The sequence below is a fragment of the Pseudorca crassidens genome, chromosome 14, assembly GCF_039906515.1.
Source record: "Pseudorca crassidens isolate mPseCra1 chromosome 14, mPseCra1.hap1, whole genome shotgun sequence".
NCBI lineage: Eukaryota > Metazoa > Chordata > Mammalia > Artiodactyla > Delphinidae > Pseudorca > Pseudorca crassidens.
The window spans coordinates 91,685,432-91,699,805 of NC_090309.1; the positions used below are offsets into that span (position 1 = coordinate 91,685,432).

General features: G+C 41.0%; 1 protein-coding gene across 2 annotated transcripts in view; it reads left to right on the forward strand.

The window, feature by feature from the left end:
• The window catches only part of SH3YL1 (SH3 and SYLF domain containing 1), a 46,530-nt gene that overhangs the window by 9,501 nt on the left and 22,655 nt on the right, over positions 1 to 14,374 (forward strand). For both annotated transcript variants that reach the window (XM_067703838.1, XM_067703839.1), the window contains exons 3-5: positions 6,831 to 6,941; positions 9,891 to 10,004; positions 12,688 to 12,752. In XM_067703838.1, coding sequence (XP_067559939.1) covers positions 6,831 to 6,941; positions 9,891 to 10,004; positions 12,688 to 12,752 — 290 coding nt within the window. The remainder of the gene's footprint in view (positions 1 to 6,830; positions 6,942 to 9,890; positions 10,005 to 12,687; positions 12,753 to 14,374) is intronic.

Here is a 14,374-nt window from a genome sequence, read left to right on the forward strand (position 1 = left end):
GTTCATCTTTGTGTTTCATATTCACCATCGCAAGTGAAAGTAGAGAACCAACAGTAGCAGCTTTTCAGTATCTCAGTACCATCGTCAAAATGGGGCAGTGTGATTTTAAACAAATACATGATCGAGAAGATGAAGAGCAACTTTATGTTAGTTCCTAAAAATGCAAATTTCAGAATTGTCAATGGTATACAAGTGCATATAATAACAACTGAATATTTAGTGTATAGCCACTCACCAAATCCCTGTCCTCTGAATTACGTGTGTGTGTGTGTGTGTTGTGCACACGCTCGCACATGCGTGAGGGAGGGGAGGCTGTGTGTGCTCTCTTGTTTGTGTAAAACATAAGGGTACATTTTTCACTTTTCTACACCTCTTCATGCAAGACATGTTGGCTGTGAGAGGTCAGATTTTAAACAAAAGACAACTTATGGAGTAATTATTCATAATATACATATTTTTTTACAGCTGGAGTCATACGTTTCCACTAATATATTAAATATTTAATAGTACAGGATTCAATTTATGCTGAGCAGTCTTTGTTCTGTAATATTTCAGACATACAAAGGACTATTGAGAATAACAATTTTTACATCCGTGACTTACTATGCACAGCCTAAGGGAAAATGTACAAGTTTCCAGTAAGCTTCCTATATAAGCCTTCCCCAGGGCCACCCCACCCCCAAATCAAGTATCATTTTACTTTATCTTTATATATAAATATTTGTATAACATTTATGTAAATGTTTACATAAATGTGTGACACCCTATATATCTTTATGCAACTTGTTTTTGCTGTCAATATTACTCACATTTTGCCATGTTGATACAGTAGATCTAGTTTATCTGAAGTTCTGTATAGAATACAATTTTAATACTACACCAAACTAGATATATCCGTCCTCCTCTTGAGGGACGTTTGTCTCCTGTTTGAATATATTTATTTCTTTGTGCTGTTAAAAGCCCTGCCTCGGTGGCTGGGCTGCCGCAACAAGTTACCACAGACTGGTTGGCTTACAACAGACACGCCCTCTCCCGCGTGGAGGCTGCCCGTGGGGCGTCAGCCGGGCCGTGCTTGGAGGGACGCACCCCTCCAAGGGTCCTGCCTTCTCTCCCCCAACTCCTGGGGCCCCAGTGCTCCTGGGCTTGTGGCCGCATGGTCCAGCCTCTGCCTCTGTGGCCACGTTGCCTTCCCCTCCTCTCTGCATCTTCCCCTTTCTGTCTCCTTAAGGACTTAGGGGCCCCCGGGTAGTCAAGAATGATTAACTTAATTACGTCTGCAAAGACCCTGTTTCCAAATAAGGTCCCTTTCACAGGGTCCAGGTAGACGTGAATTTGGGGGCCACCATTCAGCCGGGCAGCCAGTGCCTCTGAGCACGTCCAGGAGTAGAATTGGTGGGTCATCTCCAGCTGTCCTCAGAACAGCTCCCACAGCAGCTGCACTTACTCACGTCCCCACCAATGGGACAGAGGCTTCCCTATGTGCCCCTGCACAACCTACACATGCTCATTGGCAGGCTTTTATAATTTCCGTCAACCTAAAGGACAAGACACGGTAATGCATTATGGTCTAGCTTTGCATGTCCCTGGCTTCTAGGGAGTTTGATCAACTTTTCATATATTTATTGGCCATGGAGGTTTCCTTTTCTGTGGATTAACTAATTGAACACTTTGCCCCATTTTCTATAGTGATTTCATATTTTTATTGATATTAAAAGATCTGTATATATTCTGGGTGTGGTACATATATACAATGGAATATTACTCAGCCATAAAAAAAGAATGAAATAAGGCCATTTGCAGCAACATGGATGGACTTAGAGACTGTCATACTGAGTGAAGTGAGTCAGACAAAGAAAGACAAACATGTGATATCACTTATATGTGGAATCTAAGAAAAGGGTACAAATGAACTTATCTCTAAAACAGAAAAAGTTACAGATGTAGAAAACAAACTTATGGTTACCAGGGGTTGGGGGGGAGGGATAAACTGGGAGATTGGGATTGACATATACACACTACTATATATAAGACAGATAACTAATAAGCACCTACTGTGTAGTACAGGGAACTCTACTCGATACTCTGTAATGGCCTATATGGGAAAAGACTCTAAAAAAGAGTAGATATATGTATATGTATAACTGATTCACTTTGCTGTACACCGAAAACTAACACAACATTGTAAATCAACTATACTCCAATAAAAATTAAAAAAAAAAATAAAACAGAAATGGAAGAAGCAAAATGTCCAGAACTAAAGAAGGATTTAAGAATTCAACTTGAAGAATCCTAAATTTTAAATAACAAACGAAAAAGTAGAAGATACTAAAGATATAGAAATACAAATTGAAAAATTCAAATTGATTTGTAATTATAATAAATCAATTAACCATAAATCATATCAATCATAAACGTAAATAAATTTAAAATTTCTGTATTAAAAAATAAAAGATCTTTATATATTCTGGATTCTAAATCTCTGTCACTTATGTTTATGACAAATATCTTCCAATCTGTGGCTTATATTTTTATTTTTTAAATGTATGTTGATACAACTTTTTAAACTTTAATGTAGTTGAATGTATCTGTAGTTTCCCGTTATTGTTGTGCCTTGTTTGTAGCATTCCTCCATCCTTGAATCATAAAGATATTCCCTATTCTTTTTATTCTAAAAGTACTAAATTTTGCTTTTAATATTTAGGCGTTCAATTACATTGAATTTTTTTGTGTGTGTATGATGTGATATGTAATCTAATTTTATTTTGTTTTCCTTTGAATGACCTAAAGTCCCAGAATAATTTGTTAATCTACCATGTCATCTCTCTCATATATTTTTAAATATATGAGTATATATATATATATATATATATTCCTTTCTTGCTTTTGTCATGAAGGTAGCATTTTTAATTAAGTGCTGTGGATCATTCAATAAATTGTGTTGTATAATTTTAAAATATTAGGTTCTCACTTCATATCCTATACCAATGCAAGTTTGAGGAGGGTCAAATATTTAATGTAAAATAAAAGCTCTGGAGGAAGAAAATTTAGAATAATACTTGTATAATTTTTTTAAAGGCCTTTAGTCACAATAATAGAAAGATTATAATGGTAGAAAGCTCAGAGAGATATTGCCATATAAATAAAAACAAATACTGAAAAACTATACATAAAAGTATGAAAACAAGAAGCTGAGATACAAACTTGTGACATGATTAAAATTATAGACAAAAGGAGTATGGTACCAGAAAAATAAGCAAAGAACATGAACAGAAAATATGCAAAACAAAATGTAAACAAACAATAAAAATTTGTCATCCTTTCTGATGTGCACACTTTGCCTCGACCAGCTTCCCCAGTAACAGTACGAATTTTTTATGGTAATACCCAGTGGTTCTAAGGTTGGATAGTAATTTTAGAAGGTGATTTGATAATGGAATAAAAAGCTAGACATTTTTTATTTTTTTCAGTCATTAATTCCAACTCCTAAGGTTCTCTCAAGATAATTACCATCGAACAGTGGTATCACTAAAAACTAAAAAAGGAAATAATCTCCTTGTTTAGCAATAGGAACCAACTGAAGCACACACTAAAATGCAGACAGTAGTATTGGTGAGTATTAGTAGTAGGGATGCCTTTTTTCTTCAATATTTGTGTATCTATATTTTTCCTTTATTTTTACAATGCACTTATGCCATAATTTCTGGTGGTTTAAAAAATATAGAAAAATTTTCAGGGACTTCCCTGGCGGTCCAGTGGTTAAGACTCCATGCTTCCAGTTCTGGGGGCATGGGTTCAATCCCTGGTCGGGGAACTAGGATCCGACATGCCACGTGGTGCGGCCAAAAAAAGAAAAAAACAATTTTTCCTCATAGTTGGGCCTTTTGCACTATGAATTTGAACAGTAATTCTCCCATAATTTCTGGTTCTTTTATGGTTTGACTTTTGGTTGTTTTTTTTTTTTCTTTCTTTTTTTGCGGTATGCAGACCTCTCACTGTTGTGGCCTCTCCCGTTTGCGACCGAGCACAGGCTCCGGACGCGCAGGCCCAGCGGCCGTGGCTCACGGGCCCAGCCGCTCCGCGGCATTGTGGGATCTTCCCGGACCGGGGCACAAACCCGTGTCCCCTGCATCGGCAGGGGGACTCTCAACCACTGTACCACCAGGGAAACCCTGACCTTTGGTATTTTAAATCATCAATGCATTTGGAGTTTATTGTTATGTAATGTGAAACTGTGGATGACTTTTTTCCCCCAAAGGACCACTATTTTTTGTGTACAACAGCTTTTCCACAATGATTTCAGGTGCAATATTTATCATATATTAAATTAATTTATATATTTGGGCCAATTTCTGAATTTTTTTAATGGATTTATATATATTTATTTATTTATTTTATTTTACTTATTTTTTAATTTTTTTTGGCTGTGTTGGGTCTTCGTTGCTGCGCGCAGACTCTCTCTAGTTGCGGCGAGTCAGGGCTACTCTTCGTTGCGGTGCACAGGCTTCTCATTGTGGTGGCTTCTCGTTGGGAGCACGGGCTCTAGGTGCGTGGGCTTCAGTAGTTGTGGCACGCGGGCTCAGTAGTTGTGGCTTGCAGGCTCTAGAGTGCAGGCTCAGTAGTTATGGTGCATGGGCTTAGTTGCTCCGCAGCATGTGGGATCTTCCCAGACCAGGGCTCGAACCTGTTTCTCCTGCATTGGCAGGTGGATTCTTAACCACAGTGCCACCAGGGAAGCCCTGAATTTTCTATTTTGTCAAATTGATTTTTCTGTCTGTATTTACATCACTAAGAGGTAAATTATTGAGGCTTTATAATATGTTAAACCAGAGCTTATCCCCTTCATTCTTCTTCTTTCACACATTTTCTTCTAGCTTTTCTTGCTTATTTTTCCATATGAATTTGGGAACTGCTTTGTTTAGTAGTTATGAATTTGATTTCATTTTTTAAAAAGTAGAAAAACCATCATAAGAAAATTGAAAAGACAAATGGCAAAGAGGAAATCAATGTTTGTAACTCGTATTCTAGAAAAAAAGGTTAATTCCCTTAATATACAAATCAATAAGGAACAGAGAAATACCCTCTATAAATGGACAAGAAATAAAAAAAAAAAGATTTGACAGAAATGGAAAGATATTCAGTATTACTCATCATAAAAAACAAAAGTACACTGAGAACTTCATGACAAAGAAACTGGTACTGGAATTGCCACTTGCCGTAAACAACCAGAAACTGGGGAAAACATATGGGGCATCTGTTTTCATGTTGGACGACAGGCGAGTGGGTCTAGGATCCCAGAGGAGAGGGGAAATTGAGGTGAAGTCCACAATTGCCCGTTTTTCTGCCTGGACCACTTTCCAAGCTGCAGCACAGGGAGGGAAGCCCACCGTGGCCTGGGTTCTTTCTGAATGGGGGAGACAAATTGAGTTTGGAGAGGCTGAGCAACTGGAGTTTACAGAGCAGATTCCCAGAGGAGAGTGAATCAGAGATGGAAAGAGCTCCAGAAATCTGCAGTCCTTGGCTGCGCAGGAAGCATTGTGTGAAGGGGACACTTTCAGGGCAGGGCAAAGAACGGCTCTCAGGAAGCTGTGAGGCAAACAGTCCTCAGAGCTTATGCGGCGTTGGGAGCAGCAGTTCCAACCAGCCGAGTGGAGAGAGTGTGTCACATCCGAGGACGTTCAGGGGACAGCCCAGAGTCACTGGTAACTGCAGGCCTGGCACCGAAGACTACATACTCCAAGCGAAACATAAAAGCAAGCCTTGGAAAGGCTGAGCTGATCTGCAAGTGACTCCCTGGCGCCAGCACAAACGCAGCAACACTGCTTAAATAAGACAACAAGATCTAGATCCTCAACATGGCGGTGTTCATAGTTCTAGCAACCACCAAATTTCACTAGCAATGGGCAGAAACAGTAAAACATAACCCATAACTAGGAGAAAAGTCAGTCAAAAAACAGACCCAGAAAGGGCAGAGATGATGCAATCATCAGACAAGGATATAAAAACACTTTTTAAAATATGCTCAAGGATTGAAAGAACAACAAAAACACAATGAGGATAGAAATGGAAAGAATGAAAACAGCCAATGGAAATTTCACAATCTTTGAAATGAAAACTTCATCTGATGGTCAGAACAGCAGGATTTATATTGAAGCCTCTTGATTTCTTTGACTCTTCTGGTTCCTTGTCCTGTGATAAAGGAATGGTCCATCCCACATACTTCAGAGCTGGAAAGATTATGTGAGCATCTCTAGGATGAATAAACCTTCCTCTGAGTTTATGAATACCCAACCAATGCTGAAAACATAGAATGCTATACAAATGCAAATGTTCATTAACTGAAGTAATCACTCAATTCCTGAGTCTACTAGAATTTTACTAATATGGAAAATCTGTGCAGACAGGTCAAACATTTTCAACAAAATAGTCAAATATATTAAATTTTGTATTATCTGTTATAGACAGTAGTAAAATACATCTTTTGTTCATTCTTAACATTTTAATATTTTTTGTTAATATTGTGCTGAGTTAAGAATTACAGGGAAAAGATACATAATTGGGAGACTGGACCAGATTTTAAGATCCTTTAGAATTCCATGATTTTATAATTTCTGAGATTTTGAGAGTTTAGGGTTTCCCAATCTTAGTGAATTTAATTTAGTAGGAAAATAAAGATGAAATGATCAATAAATAAGGATTTTCAGTTTATTTCCTTTGTCTGGTAGGATACAATTTGATAATGCTTAATTGTGTATGAAAAAATGAAATTACAACAAATTTCTAACTTCTATTTAGTAGATCTCTTCATTAAAATCATTTTTTTAATCTTTCAGTGAATAACCCTATACCTTCCAATTTGAAATCTGAAGCAAAGAAGGCTGCTAAAATTCTAAGAGAATTCACAGAAATAACTTCCGGAAGTGGACCTGATAAGATCATTCCTGGTGGGTAAATGAAATACATACTTTCACTTCTACCTCTGCTCTGTTTCTTAAATTACCTTTGCAACCCTTGACTCACACAGGTCCTCAGACCACCTTTCTCCTCTGGGCCCGTCGTCCCGGCTGGTGTCCTGGGCAGCCCCCTCTCCTCCTCCGCTCTGCAGGGCCCATGGCCCTAAGTACCCTGTGTCCGTTTCCACTGCACGTTCCCCAAACTCACAGGTCCTTATCCTCAGTTTCTGAGGACTTTGGCAAACTCATCTTGCAAACTCACCGGCTAATCTCATAAATAAATTTTAATTTTGTGTTTTTCCTTTCTAGGTAAGATAGTTATACTTTATAGTGGTTTAAGAAGACTAATCAATGATTCCCAGCACAGCTGCACATCTGTATTCCCTGGGTCATTAAAGTGCAGTTCCTAAACTCCCCCGACCTGCTGAATCAGACCCTGGGAGCAGCGTGGCCAGGAGTGAGATTTTATCACGTCTCTACTGTGATTCTCCTGTAGTCAGGCTGACCACGCAAGACCTGGTCCAGAGGCCAGCCTTTGGGAACCACTGTCTGTTCGTTACTAGTACCAGTTATTTCTAAAGGTGTTTCAGAGAACACCTGTCTGATGCAGACACTCACACGCAGACTAGCTCAGGCAGCTGCGGGCTGATCTCCCTCTTAGTGAATAACTCATCCTGCATTAGAGAAACCAGTTTAATTCCTTAAGCCAGATTTTCTGAAGTTATTTAACAGACCTTTAAGGGTTGTAAAAATTTCTAATTTGTTGTTGTTATGGTAATAATACGAAGTGTCGTTATTTTGGCCCAGCCACTCCTCCCATCTTAAGAAAACAGCGCTTCATAGAGCCTTGCTCCTTGAAGGCAGGTGGCCACATCTGGGCATCACCTGGGAGCTTGTTAGAAACGCAGGACCTCAGGCTCCACTTCAGCCTGATGAGTCAGAATCTGCATTTCTCACGAGATCTCCAGAGGGTCACATGCACGTACAAGCTAGAGAAGCACTGTGTAACACTTGAAGAAAATTCAACCGGAAAAACGCAATTTTCTGTAGCTGTCTTCTGAAGCAGGAGATAGAAGACGTTTCTCAATATACAGCAGCATCTACATACATGTCAGGCTAGCCCAAGTTACAGATAAGCTGTATTTCCTACCATAAAAACTTTGGGGTATGGATTATTTCTCGTGGATTTTGTCCAGCAAAATTCTGCCTTGCCTTTATTCTGCTTCCAGTCAAAGGCCACCCGACTCTCTTTCACTGGGTGTAGCTCAGAAAATGAAAACCCGTTTACACAGCAGCCTGAATAAGAGCGAAGGCCCGCAGGGGTGCGGGCTGTGTGTCTGATGGAAGCCAGGGAGGCCGCAGCTGCCAGATGACCAAGCCTCGTCTGTCCTTGGGATGAGTAGGGAGGGCCCATTACGCGTACATTAAAGCTAGGGAGGTGTATTACGTGATAGGAGATAAAATCTAAAAAATATTTTAAAACAAAATGCCCAGACCTTTAGACTTTCTTAGGCTGTGAGTTCACAGTCATCTGGTGTGAGGGGCTCTGAGACTAAGTGAAACTCAGTTTAGAGAGTAAATCTGCAATCAGTGCACCTACATTACAAATGAAGAGCTAATTGGACAATTATTCAGGGATTATTGGTATTTTAATGTCCCTGAATCAGGGTGGATAAGATATAAAAACACACCTGACATTTGAACTATGTTCATTTTAAAAATATACTTCTGTTATACCTAATGTTTCTGAAGAGAGGCACTACTCACTGTAACAGCACTGAGAATGGCGTGTGAGGCTATTCTGCCAACATGTGTTGTATAAACAAACCTACCTGATGTACAATGAAGCTGTCAGCATCAGTACCGTGTGTCACACCCTTTAGAACACGAGCTAAGGCACACTTAGGTGATGACCGTCCGAGAGAAGAGAGCCTTACTTCTAAACCTTGTTCAAGTACCAAGAGCTCCAGGAATGGTCTGTGTGTTACCCTCCTCGTGCTCTTGGTTGAACCGTCTCTGAGAGTCTGTTATTAATTTAAATTTTGAAATGGTGTGCGTAAGTGTATTAGAAATTTAGTGTTTCCTAGGGACACCTACAAAGCCTTTTTTGTGTATTTGAGTACACTGTCTGGTTTGACTTCCTTGACAGAATATTTGACTAAAATGATGGTAAATTAAACTACCTTAAAAGTAACATTGGGATCCAAGAATAATTTCCAATGTTTAGGCTTCCTTTGTTATTTGAAAGATGTACTATTGTGTAAATAGATCCACAGACTAGTAAGGCACTGTGTTTAGTGGGTACCTATGTTAATAACCTTCCTTTTGTGTAACAAACTTCCCTGAAATGTGGATAAACCAATATTTTGTAAATTGAATTATATTTTCAGTGCACTGGTAGTTATGTGTTATTCGAATACTGATCAGATCACTTTATAAAGTCAAAAAATGTTTTAAAGTGGCAAAATCATTTAATTTTCCTGGTTTTGAATCCAGATTTTCATATTAATAGAAGCTGAACTCAACAATGTGGCTCTAAGTTCAAACGTCCTGCTGCACACTGCATGTCAGTCACTTTTGAAGTTTCTCCTTAACACTATGTAGGTCTTAATTTCTTTGAAGATACTTTTGTAACTTTTAAAATTATAAATAATGTTGTCAATTAATTGAAATCTCCAAATTATTTGTCCTGCTACTAGATATCAGTACAGTCTCATCCCAGTGTCTCATTTCTTGTGTCCATTGCAGGATTCTGAGCGCCTGCCCTGTTGGGTTAGGGCCACCGAAGGCTTCAGGCTTCTCTGTCCTGGGGCGGTTTCCTCGCAGTTCCCTGTGCCACTGAGGCTATAGGGAGGCCCTGGTCCCTGGGAAGCAAACCTGCGTGCACAGGCCTGCTGAGCTGTCACCTGCCGGGCGCTCACCTGTCTTCATCTTTTGCAGCACACGTCATTGCCAAAGCCAAGGGCCTGGTGGTCCTGTCTGCGATAAAAGCTGGGTTTCTGGTCACAGCGAGAGGTGGCAGTGGGATCGTGCTGGCACGCCTTCCAGATGGAAGTAAGCTAGCCTCCCTTCACTGGGAGGGGCAGAGAATCCTTGTCCCTTTTTTGTTCTGTTTCCACTATAAACAGGTTTTGTAGGGAGAGAGACAGGTTTTCCGGTGCCGCCTGGACTACCTTCCTTGGGCCGCTCCCTCCGTTTTCTCTGTGGTCAGACGACCCGTGAGACTCAAAATATCAGAAGATGGGGCCCCCGTCTTTACACACTTTGTTGTCCTCCCATGGAGCATATACTAAACATTGACACTGTATTTCTGTTGTTACATACGCATTCCTATTCCTCAGCTTCACCTTCAGTTGCTTTCTTTTGTTTTATGGAAGCTTTTCTCCCCCATTGTTCCTGTGTGGGATCTTAAAAGCTGAAACATTTTAAAGAATATCCCCAGGGCAGAATCATATCAAGATCAGTATAATTTGGTTTTACTTTCTGGGGCGAAATCTAATACTTGATTTTTCAGACATGACATCAAAATATGTTTGCTTGAATCCCAAGAACCAACATATATAATATTTAAAATGTGTGTGGGTGTGTCATAACCAACTAAAAGGCTTTTATATGAATTTAACATTTGCTGTTCAGTTATATAATTGAACACATTTTTCTGTTAATAGCTCTTTTTAGTGTAGATAATTTAATTTTATTTTGAGGGAGAACACGGGCCATCCACTGACAGGAGATACACCCGGCATTTGGGGGGCGCACAGCCCCGGAACTTGAGTCAGCAGGATTTGTTGTCCCCTGTGAGGCGTCCCTACAGCAAATGAGAGTTTGCCCCTGAGGTGGTTCAGATTTCATAGCTCTGGGCTTGGCTACGAAACAAAAAGTGACAACATTCTCTTCTTCTCAAGAAAAGAAGCATTACGCAAATTTTCGTGGGCAGATTCCCAGCAGTACAACCAGACAAGTAGGCACACTCAAATCGAGTCCACCGTGAGATGGGCTCTGCATCTGCAAGGAGCCCCCAGCCCTGCAGGTCCGAATGGTCATGGACCGGTGACTGTCAGAAAAGGGGGAGGAGCCGTCGACACCTGGGGCTCCTATCAGAACCTCGGGTGGACCTTCCTACTTAGATACCTAAGTTTCTGTCTCCCATCTTCCCAAGTAGCTGCTGGTCACTCTTCAGAGGGTAATATAATATGTGCCCAGTGGGGCACAGCAAATCCCCAGACCCTGGCCAGGTGGGCAGTTTGTTTTTCTTTTAGAAATTAATCACTTTTAATAGTTTTTTTTTTTTAAGATGTTAGGGGTAGTTTATTAATTAATTTATTTTTGCTGTGTTGGGTCTTCGTTTCTGTGCGAGGGCTTTCTCTAGCTGTGGCAAGCGGCGGCCACTCTTCATCGCAGTGCGCGGGCCTCTCACTATCGCGGCCTCTCTTGTTGCGGAGCACAGGCTCCAGACGCGCAGGCTCAGTAGTTGTGGCCCACGGGCCCAGCCGCTCTGCGGCATATGGGATCCTCCCAGACCAGGGCTTGAACCCGTGTCCCCTGCATTAGGAGGCAGACTCCCAACCACTGCACCACCAGGGAAGCCCAGGTGGGCAGTTTTTAAACAGGGACAGTCCCTAACGTAGGAAGTGGAAAGTAACTTTGAGATTATGAGACATTAATTTCTGTAATCAAAACCCCTCTAAGCCCAGATAGATTAGTTCTGGGTATATTCAAGCACTAGCCTGTCATCTAGAATACATGGTAGCAAGAAAAATTAGGCTTAGGTAGCTGCTGGGCATTTTCAGAAAGTACTTCATCTAGACTATCCACCCACCCCCCAGTTATTTTTTCTAGACTTGTTTAGCACAATTGTGTCCAGATCAGGAAAGCTAGGCACACGATAATCCTGAAATGTACCATATCGTGGCAAATGGAATTATTGTACTTAGTTTCCAAATGTAAGGATGTGTATCTTGTTAGAATTTTAATAGTCTTGAATTTATAACCTATTTCTTGTGCTTCTACTAGGCACAAAGGGTGTCAAAACAGTTTTTGCCCTCCAGGATTTACAATAGAAACGGTTTAGTATTATGTTACCCTTAGAAGCGATTATAATAAGCTCTTTTGAATCCATTTGCTCTCTTATATCTATGATAAAATGCTAACAAAAGACTGGAATTCCAGCTCAATTATTTTGTAAAACATTAGGAATACGGACGGTTGAAATGATCAAATGCTATGTGTATTTAACTGGTGAGAATTCAATAGTTTGGTATTATGCATGTTTGTAGGGAAAGATTAGAAAACATAGACTTGTGAGTCTATGAGGCTCATAATGAATAACTAACACCTTTCAAACCTTTTTAACTTAAAAAATTATAGGGCTTCCCTGGTGGTGCAGTGGTTGAGAGTCCGCCTGCCGATGCAGGGGACGTGGGTTCGTGCCCCAGTCTGGGAAGATCCCACGTGCCGCGGAGCGGCTGGGCCCGTGAGCCATGGCTGCTGAGGCTGCATGTCCGGAGCCTGTGCTCCGCAATGGGAGAGGCCACAACAGTGAGAGGCCCGAGTACCGCAAAAAAAAAAAAAAAATTATATATATTTATTAAAGAACATTTAAAAACATAGTCAAAAATGCCAAAATCTCATTACTTTAAGAAGAAACACTATTAATTCATATTTTAGCATTTTTCCTCCCCATATTTATGTGCCAAGGAGTTTTAATATTAGAGTAATGTTTGTTTGTTTTTATTAGAATGGTCTGCACCTTCGGCCATCGGGATAGCTGGGCTTGGTGGAGGATTTGAACTAGGAATAGAGGTGAGTGGTGACGTGTGTACATACGACTGCACTATTCTCTAAAAGCAACTGCTACGTGAAAGTCGAGTGATCTCCTGCTGTTCTCGTTTAACCACCTATGGAAATCGTTCCCTTTTATTTTCTTGACTCTCTACCTGAAGCTGTGTAATGTTTATCATTTTTCTCCTTTGCCTTCATTGAGAGTAGAGTTTCTTTCATTTACCATCTCATCTGTTTCCATCGTTAGCACATCTGCAGAACATGTGTTCTCAGACCTGAAAACTACAACTGGCAGTTTATGGCTTCTGATTGCAGAGTCATGGGTGCAAACAGCTCAATGCCATGTATCAACATTTGTGGCAAAATCCAGTTTGGTATCCCTGATGTTCAAACTACTTCCAATTTTTTAAGTAAAGGTTGACTTTGTATTGTTTCATTTTACAACTTTGCTGCTAATGACTATGGTTTCTATCAAATGGACTAGAAATTATGCCAGCACACACTTGCTTACAGAGGTCTCTCCCACAGGGAGCATCTACATGATATCAATCTTTCGTCTGCTGCTTTATTGCTAAGTGATTTGGTAAATCAAATCTCCTAATATTCCCAAATCATTTTCTTCTGAAATTTCAGTCAGTTTCTTCCTGAACTACCCTTTTATGAATTTGCTCTGTTGCCATGCCCTTGGCCTTATTAGGAGGAAGTGTTTCCACTACTGATTTTCATTTTTATTTGACCTTTACTTGCTGCTGCATAGATTTGTGATATAAAAAGAGGAACATATTTTAGTTTTGCTAACATGACTGCCTTTTGGTTGTATATTCAACCAAATCATGGCCTTCAGAAACATCGCACTCGTGTGGAAAGCGTATTTTCAGCATCTGTTGTGCACCCCTGCTCACACGTCCTGGTGCTGTACCCAGGTGTCCCTCATCACTGCCCGCTGACCCCAGGCTTTGGGGCTCCATCTCAAAGAGCATTTGCTTATATTTGCCGTTTGTGGAAACTTTGAATGCCACTTACCCTCATGGCTGAGTAGAAATTAACTCTGGAATTCCATTTAAATACTGTACATGGAAGATAAGTATTAACTTTTAAAAATATCCTCTTCAAGTAGAGATTAGAAGACTGTCCTAGGAGTTTGTGCCTCTTCGATAGGACCTGGCTTTGCTTCCCTGAGCGTAGCCGTAAGGTTAGAGCTGTCGGTCACTTTTCAGTGCTAACGAGAGGCCGTGCTGGTTCCCCAGGAAGCATCTCAGACCTGGCCAGAAACATGCAGTTACCTTCGGGGTGCAGCTCTGACCCAGGATGAGCGAGGGAGCTTGGGGGTCGGTGGCCATGCGCCCGCGGAGCTCCTGCGTCTGGATGCTCTTGTCGCCCCAGCTCCAGTTCCAATGAAGTGCAGCAGGCCCGTGGCCACCTCAGGCAGCGGGACCCATGCCTCGAGTCTGCAGCCCCCCAGGCTGCCCGAGCTCCTCTCTGGCGTTCTTCTTCCGCCAGACGCTTGCTCCTAGTGGGATGGAGCGCTCGGCGCATGCGCCAGTCTGGAGGTTTTCTTGCCTGGCCCTTACCTAGGTTGTGAGTCCTTCATACCTGTGCCCTCAGACTGGCCAAGTGTCAAGCACAAATAGACACCCAAAATA